Raw genomic sequence first — 8,686 nt, forward strand, 5'->3', positions numbered from 1 at the left:
TTTTCATTTTGGTGTAGATTCTTCTTCGTTATTACGTAATGGCAAGAATAGGAATTCTAGGAGCAGGAGTGATGTTGATTCAGTTCGGTCTCCTTTTCTCGATCGGTCTTCTTCCACCAATACAAGGAGGGGATCTAGTAATGGGTCTACAAAGCATGCATATAGTAGTTTCAACTTCAGTAGGACCAACAGAGATAAAGATCGAACCAGAGAGAAAGATAGGTCGAGCTACATGGATCCATGGGACCATGACACTTCTATGCCTTTTGGAAACTACTTGATTGGTAGGGGACAGGAGCCACTGAGACGATCACATTCAATGACAACAAGGAAACAGGGCAACCACCTTGCTCAAGGACTAACAGTAGGATATAAAAATGGTGGAAACATTAATCTTTACAACGGACATGGTATACTTCCTGGAACTAGCCCTTCAAAGAGCTCCAAAAGAATCGGCTTCGATAAGGATTTTCCTTTGCTTAGAGCTGAAGAGAGAAATGGTGGCTCAGACGTCGTAAGAGTCTCATCTCCTGGTCTAAGTCCTACTAATCAGAGCTTGCCAGTTGGTAATCCAGCCTTGATTGTTGGGGAAGGTTGGACATCGGCTCTGGCAGAGGTTCCCAATGTTATTGAGAAGAGTGGTGGTACTGCCTCTCATGATAATGTTGGTAGTTCGGCTAACTTAACGGGACCAACTAGTCGTAACATGGCTGAAGCATTGGTGCAGGCTCCAGTAAGAACTGGTACACCACCCCAGGTATGATTTGCATCTTTGTGTTGCTTATAGTACACTCACTACCTTTTCTGTTTTTTTCTAATAGATTTTTTGTATATGGGATCTGTAAAGGCACAAACACTCGAGGACCGAGCTATTAGGCAATCTAGGCAGTTGATACCGGTTGTACCTTCAGCACCAAAGGGCTCGGTAAGTTTTTCTTTTTTCCTTAGTTGGTCTTATTTACCTTTAGTTGCCTTGGGCTACATTCAGTATATGTTTTGATATCTCAGGTTCATAACTCTTCTGATAAATGCAAGAACAAACCAATGTTTCGAAGTGGTGAAGCAGGTCTTGTTTCTTCAAGGAATGCCCACCAGCAGTCCTCTGTGATGCTCGGTAATCTTCAGTCTAATCCTGGTAGTCAGACCAAGTCTGAGGCGACTAAGAAACTGGTGATTCTCAAGCCTGCTAGGGAAAATGGGGTAGGTGCTGGTGGTTCACCACCCAACAGCCGAGCTGCTGCTAGCCAGCTGACCACTGCTCCATCCACACAATTTACTGCTTCTGCTAGGAGTACCAATGGTCCAAGGGAGCTCAGGGGAGCTTCNGTAAGAGTCTCATCTCCTGGTCTAAGTCCTACTAATCAGAGCTTGCCAGTTGGTAATCCAGCCTTGATTGTTGGGGAAGGTTGGACATCGGCTCTGGCAGAGGTTCCCAATGTTATTGAGAAGAGTGGTGGTACTGCCTCTCATGATAATGTTGGTAGTTCGGCTAACTTAACGGGACCAACTAGTCGTAACATGGCTGAAGCATTGGTGCAGGCTCCAGTAAGAACTGGTACACCACCCCAGGTATGATTTGCATCTTTGTGTTGCTTATAGTACACTCACTACCTTTTCTGTTTTTTTCTAATAGATTTTTTGTATATGGGATCTGTAAAGGCACAAACACTCGAGGACCGAGCTATTAGGCAATCTAGGCAGTTGATACCGGTTGTACCTTCAGCACCAAAGGGCTCGGTAAGTTTTTCTTTTTTCCTTAGTTGGTCTTATTTACCTTTAGTTGCCTTGGGCTACATTCAGTATATGTTTTGATATCTCAGGTTCATAACTCTTCTGATAAATGCAAGAACAAACCAATGTTTCGAAGTGGTGAAGCAGGTCTTGTTTCTTCAAGGAATGCCCACCAGCAGTCCTCTGTGATGCTCGGTAATCTTCAGTCTAATCCTGGTAGTCAGACCAAGTCTGAGGCGACTAAGAAACTGGTGATTCTCAAGCCTGCTAGGGAAAATGGGGTAGGTGCTGGTGGTTCACCACCCAACAGCCGAGCTGCTGCTAGCCAGCTGACCACTGCTCCATCCACACAATTTACTGCTTCTGCTAGGAGTACCAATGGTCCAAGGGAGCTCAGGGGAGCTTCTGTAAACGTGATAGCTGGAAAAATCGCTGAAAAGAAACTTTCCTTGGCTCAAACTCAGAGCAGGCATGCATTTTACAGTGCTTTGAAGCAAAATACATCTACAAACATCTCAACTGATCCATCAAAAACTAGCTCGTGCATCTTTTCTTCAGTTGAGGAAAAGGCAAACAGCTCGAAGGAGCTTGTAGCTAGTGACCCTCCAAGTGCACAGGCAGCAGAAAGAATTGACATCAAGGATAGAGTCGAGAAAGTTACTGATGTTGCAGAAAGGAGTTGTAGATTTGAATTGGCAGTACCTCCGGATCCAAAAGAGGCTGCGTTCCTTAGATCCCTTGGGTGGGATGAAAACGATAGCGAAGCGGACGAAGGCATCACAGATGAGGACATCAGAGACTTCTTTGAACAGGTACATGACACAACAACTTTCTTCCGTGGTTGCTTTTTAAAATCTCTCATCATCTTTAACTCAGTTTTACTTATATGCATCTTTGAAAACAGTGCAAGAAATTGAAGCCATCACTGGTGCAGAAGCTGGCCTGTCGTATAAGAAGCAACCGAGGACATAGCTCCAGAGACTCTTGATCCGATTTTGTTCTGGTGTCCAAATGGAAGATAGTTTTTTCTCTCTCTTTTCTTTTCTTTATTTTTTTGGGGTCTTTTTATTTTGGTTACTTCGGCGCTGGCAAGAAGGTGGGAAGGCTTTAGTTGCAGTAAGAATGTTGTTTCTGCTTCTTCAGAGGTGCAACAAAAGGAAAAAAAAACGACTTATTTTGTACATCTTTGGTCTGAAGATAAGAGGGTTTTGTCTTTGGCATCTTCTTTTAGGTTTTCAAATGTTTGATGATCATTCATGGTGAGGGAAAGAGGAAATTGCCAATGGGGGTTTAAAATAGAAAATTTAAAGAATTTATTTCTTACCTATTTATTTATGGAATTCATCTTTTAGCCTTATATATTTTATATCATTTATCTACATTTATACAGTTATAATTCTTACCCAATCTTTAAATAAATAGAGCTTACTTCTGACTTCTGAAGTTCGTTTTTACATCTTCATACAAACACTGAAAACACTACTGTAATTCTGAACAAAATTTCAACGACTCTAGTTAATTTTCTACTTCTAGTTTCACTTTAAAAAGCTTTTATGACTTTTTATAGTTAAACAGAAAAATAATATTTGATATTTTACGGCAATTTGAAAATAATGATTCAGTGTGCCACTTTGTGTAAAAAATGTGAGAAAATAGACAAGACAAATTAATCCTGTGCTATTTAAATGTCCACATTTTTTGGTAAATTTGGAAATTGTCTTCGTATTCTGATGATATCATGACATTTTTCTGCACTTCGATTGTTTGATGTACTTGAATCTGAATTTCTTATTTTGGAGAATGTTGTCTTGGAAGATAAATATATAAATCATTGTTTCCCCTAGATTCTATAGTTTTTATAGAAAGATAGAATTAAGAAAGTATTCAAAGAAATGTACATTGAGAACCAATAGATATCACAAATAAGACTCTAAGTGAACAATTATTATGGGAAAAAGTTTAATTCGTTCTGGTTGAAGTAAAGGAATCTATGGAATGATATCCTTAGCTAACCTTTCACACTTTCTACAAAGTTGGATCGACGATTTGTGGAAGCTTTCGGACCATACTACAGGTCTGGGATGGTGGTGCTTACGAGGAGAAGATCAGACAAATATTACTGGGAGTTAAATGTCATTGATGAATTCTTTTCCCCTATAATCGGAGAAAAAAGTTTTACTATGGGTTATGAAGACTCTCTTACAAGAAAGATTGATTGTCAGGCCTTTGACTCATAAATTGCAGAGTTGGTCACGATGGTGGCGATGGTGCAATCTCTTGAAGAGTGACTAGCTTTCTCCAACCTCCTATATGATTTTGGGTTGGTTCGTGCCTTTTTTCCTTTGTTCTTCTTATCAAACATCTTTCAGTTTTGTAATTATAAAATGGATTGTTTAGCTCCTTCTTCCAAATTTTTCTTGTTTCAGAAGTTATTTTTGTAACCTTTTTTACCTTTTTGGTATAATTTTGTGATGATATGTTATAAATAATCTCTATTAAGGTAACAAATTGTTAAGTTGGAAACTAGCTAGGTTGCATGGAAACGCAAACAGCTGAAGTAAAAAGTTTCGAAAACGGGAATTTTCCTTAAATTAGGAAATGAAACGTGTTGAAAACGTATGTGTATATACATACATATATATATAATAAACATCAAACTTAAAAATTATATTAAAAAGAATATTTGAAACAACACAAAGTCAAAACATAAATATTAAAATAGTTGAATTTAAACACTAATAATATTATATAGAGAAATGCTACAGAATACCATCAAACATAGTTTTAGGGGTTGTTATTGGATTAAGGATTTTAATGGATTTTAATTAACGCATGACATTAGTGGATTTAAAAGTCTAATGTATTTGTGTGGATTTTATAATGCATATAAGGTGGATTTGAAAGTCATTGATAATATATTTTGGTGATTGTTATGGATTTTTTTAAAAGTTATTTATAGAAAAAAAAGGAAAAAATTATCCATAAACTGTGTTATACACCAAAATCATATTAAATTAACAACATCAAGACTTTTACACACGGTCATGGAAGACTTCAATTAACATAGGGTTTGTGGAGGAAGAAACAGACACTGAACTGAGAAAAAAAAAGTGTGATTATATCATGAACCCAGAAAAAAAAGTAATAGATCATGAACCTAGAAAAAAAAGTTATAGATCATGAACCCAGAAAAAAAAAGCTTATCATGAACCCAAAAAACAAAAGTTATAGATCATGAACCCAAAAAAAAAGTTATAAAACACAAAAAAAAAAATCTCAAAAATAACACAGATCTGATGAATAAGTGTGATTATATATAAAAGGATTGAGAAAAAAATCAAACAATAATATGGTAAAGGCTAGAGATCCATCTAAAGAGAGAGGGAGAGAAAAACAAAAAGGAAATGCTTGAGAAAAGTGTGGTATTGTGTTTGTTCATATTTTAGAATCAAAGTACATTGAAATCCAAAATCACACAAAATCCAGTGGATATTGAATAACACTAGATTTTAATGGATTTTTTAAAATACACAATTGAATAACACTTGATTTCTAAATACATCAAATTCCTTTAAAATCCACAATCCAATAACACCCCCTTAGTTCCTTATTACACATTCCTTAATTTTCTATTAATACCAATATTTATTCAATACAAAGACTATTTTTTCCATGTATTATACACCAAAAATGAGTAAATTTTTTGCTATTTCGTCGTTCTCGGCTTCTCTACGGTATGCGTCTATGGTCTCAGGCAAGATCTGACAAATATTTTACGATCTAGCTACGATATCGTTCTTTGTGGTCTCCAGCGAAATCTAACAAATCTGATTTTATGGTTTTCGACCTCTCTATGGTCTTCGTCGTTGTTTTCTATTATCTCCGGCAAGATCTGATGAAGCTTTTGCGATATAGCTACAATATCATTCGTCTTCGTCTCTTTTCGATGTCGTCAATTTTAGTTTTCTATTTGATCTCTTCTTCGTTACTCTTTTATCTTAGTTATCTTGAGATTTACTATTTGGAGAAGTGAATCGATTATGCTCAATCAATTGTGTTTATTTAGTCATCGTGCTCTATTGTTTCTAAGGATATATGATTGCTCCACCTAGCTTTGATGTTGCCAATATCAGATTTTTCCTTGCAATTTCAGATTCTTCTCAGTCGTAAAGAGATGTTGCTTTGGATTTGTAAGGTGATTTCAAATTTGATTAGTGTTTATCAATCCTAGATAACTGGTTTAGGTTACATTTGTGTATCTTCTCAAGTTGTAATTGTTTGAATTTTTGTGTATATGGTTGAGTTGTACTTAGTTTGTGGAGAATGGAAACACAATGATGAAGGAGGCTGGGATTTTGCAATTGTTTCGAGAAGAAGAAGTAGATGAGAATACACATATAATGTTTTAGGTGATAAGGTAATTGAAGATTTCATACTTGATTGTCAATTATATCAAACATAGCTATTGTCTATCTCCAAGGATGAAGAGGATGGTAGAAGATTCTACACCAGTGCATGTGCGGAATGTCATCATATATACATTTTTCAGAAAAATTCAAGAAGAACTTGAGTTAAATCATTTGTGTGTAACAGTGAGAGAGATTTGAGGTCATGCAGATACTAAGGATATCGACGTTTGTTCTCAGGGACCAATGGAAAGTGAGTGCGAGGTTTTTGCAAAGAATTAGAGATTGTGTTCAGAAATGGTAACATGCTGAAGGATAGGTACGCGTGTGCTCAAGGTTGTTTGTGAAGTTGTGGAAGGTGATATAACTCGGCTGGTTATTCAGTTTCATTATGAACTTAGTAATTTTGGTGCTTAGGGAATTGCTTCAGCTTTATAAAGTCATCCTAAATTTGTGAAGGTCATCCTGAATTTATGAAAGTCATCCTAAATGTTAAGATATATTTCATAAACATTATTGAATCTTTTCTGAATTAAAATAAATGTGTTTATCTCTTTATTTTCTGTTTTTGCCTTAATGTATAACATATTGATCCACCAGTTAAGGTAAATGGTTTGATTTTGTGTTTTGGTTGATGGTTAAGGTAAAGCAGCCTTCCTAAATCTCAGAAAATCATTTCTGAATGTTTAATTCATACCTATTTCTGTAATGAATTATTAAACTAACCGTTTATGGAAGCTTTTGTTTCATAACCTCCTTAATTGTTTGATTCAAAAAAAATTATGGGATTGTGGTGAAAACATTGCTACCTACCACAATATCTTAATACAATAATTAACAAACATATCAACATCATTAGATATCTTGTTGTTTTTGTAGGGAACTTGTACAATTTGTGTTTCTCAAGTACAATTTGGTTCCTCTTCAATTCTGAAATGGAGCTTAGGCAGTGCCACATTTGTAAAAAAAAAAAAATCTCTCATGTCCTGTGATAGAAATTGAAGTCAGTAATCTATTCAGGAAAGTCTTCTTGAGTTCTCAATAATGCTTCCTGAATTATCAACAACACTTCCTGAATTTTCAAATGTGATTCGTAAACACATCAATACACAAGCAACCAGCATTAAACAATAAGAAATACACAAGCAACAAGCAATAAAGGTGATAATGTGGTATAAGACTATAAGTGGCGAAAACACATCAATACACAAGCAACAAGGATTGATAACATGGTCTGACATCAACAATTACGGTAGCAAAACTCTTTGAAAACCAAGATCCTACACACACAAAAAAATTCATTAGTGGGACCTAACACGAAAAATCCAAAATCAACCAACTTCTATCATAACTACAACATCACCATTAGATCCAACAAAACTAGCAAAGCTACCATCACCATTGTATCCAACGAAACTAGCATCACCATTATTATAAGGAGAAAAAAATTCACAAAGAGTATACTAGTTTAGGAAAACCAAATCATTCATAGAGAATACAATCTACAATAAAGAATTTATTAAAATTTACTAAAAATTTTGTAGAACCCATAAGAATCTACTAAAATTTGCACCCAATTAGTTTAGGGTTTTGAAAAATTAGAAAAATGAAAATCACACACACATAAAACTTAAAGTTTCTATAATATAACGAGAATAGCAAGTGAAAATAGATACAACCCTTACTTAGGAAAACACAATGATAAAGCGTCGTGTGGAAAAGAGGGATTGAGAAAGAAGGACAACCATAAAGACAGACCGACGACGATGATAGACTAATGAAGTTAGAATGACGACAAGAGATTGGCGAGTGGACAAGAATCTGAGCAATCTCTATATCAGGTCTCTTCAAGTAAGGGAAGGCGAGGAGATGACCGTGAAACAATGAGTGACTGAGGTAACAACAATTTTGATCCTTACAAGCAAAAGAAGTACACTACAAGGAGATGGCATATTGGCGACAAAACAAGTTGAGGCAAACACAACGGTGGCAAGGAGATCGAAGTTCGTGATGCGAGTCGAGAGGATAGCCGAGGAGATCAAATTTTCTCAGACGAGTCAAGAGGCGAGAAACAAAAGTGTTTGAGTAAGGTTATTTTAGTCAATTGTGTTAGTAGCAAATGTCACAAATGGAAATTTGAGGACCTTGTGGTATTTTTGGCCTAGAAACACAAAACTATGGTATTTTTGACAATTGCCCTATTATATATTTTATTTGTAATATGTATCCTGAATTCTTATATTCTAAATTATTTATTTATTAAGTTTCCAAACTAAAAAAAAAGTTTTTATCGTGTTTCTAAACAGAAAATTCTAGGAATCGTGTTTTAGTGACTTGTTTCTGTGTTTCCATGATTTTCTATTTTCAAAATGTTTTGGAAAAATAAAACAAACCTTAAAAAGAGTTTCCACGCAACATAGATCAAAACAAGTTGTTTATAAAAAACATTTTATATGAAAAATGTTTATGGTTTTCTTGTAGCTTGCGGTATTGGGTTGTTAAGCCAATCCATGGTGACCTAATAGGCTAATATTTATGATGAAATGAGA

The 8,686-nt window shown here is 35.6% G+C and overlaps 1 protein-coding gene and 1 long non-coding RNA gene across 2 annotated transcripts in view; both read left to right on the top strand.

Annotated features, from left to right (window-relative positions):
* Positions 1–3,090, top strand: part of LOC104736888 — an 8,775-nt gene extending 5,685 nt beyond the window's left edge. The window contains exons 3-7 of the mRNA XM_019235164.1: positions 408–527; positions 1,340–1,569; positions 1,660–1,737; positions 1,821–2,543; positions 2,636–3,090. Coding sequence (XP_019090709.1) covers positions 408–527; positions 1,340–1,569; positions 1,660–1,737; positions 1,821–2,543; positions 2,636–2,719 — 1,235 coding nt within the window. The 3' untranslated portion in view covers positions 2,720–3,090. The remainder of the gene's footprint in view (positions 1–407; positions 528–1,339; positions 1,570–1,659; positions 1,738–1,820; positions 2,544–2,635) is intronic.
* LOC109128452 lies at positions 5,362–6,614 on the top strand. The gene is made up of 3 exons (XR_002034843.1): positions 5,362–5,926; positions 6,045–6,148; positions 6,378–6,614. It is a non-coding gene; the product is annotated as an uncharacterized LOC109128452 (long non-coding RNA).

This window comes from Camelina sativa, chromosome 13 (assembly GCF_000633955.1).
Source record: "Camelina sativa cultivar DH55 chromosome 13, Cs, whole genome shotgun sequence".
NCBI classification, from domain to species: Eukaryota; Viridiplantae; Streptophyta; class Magnoliopsida; order Brassicales; family Brassicaceae; genus Camelina; species Camelina sativa.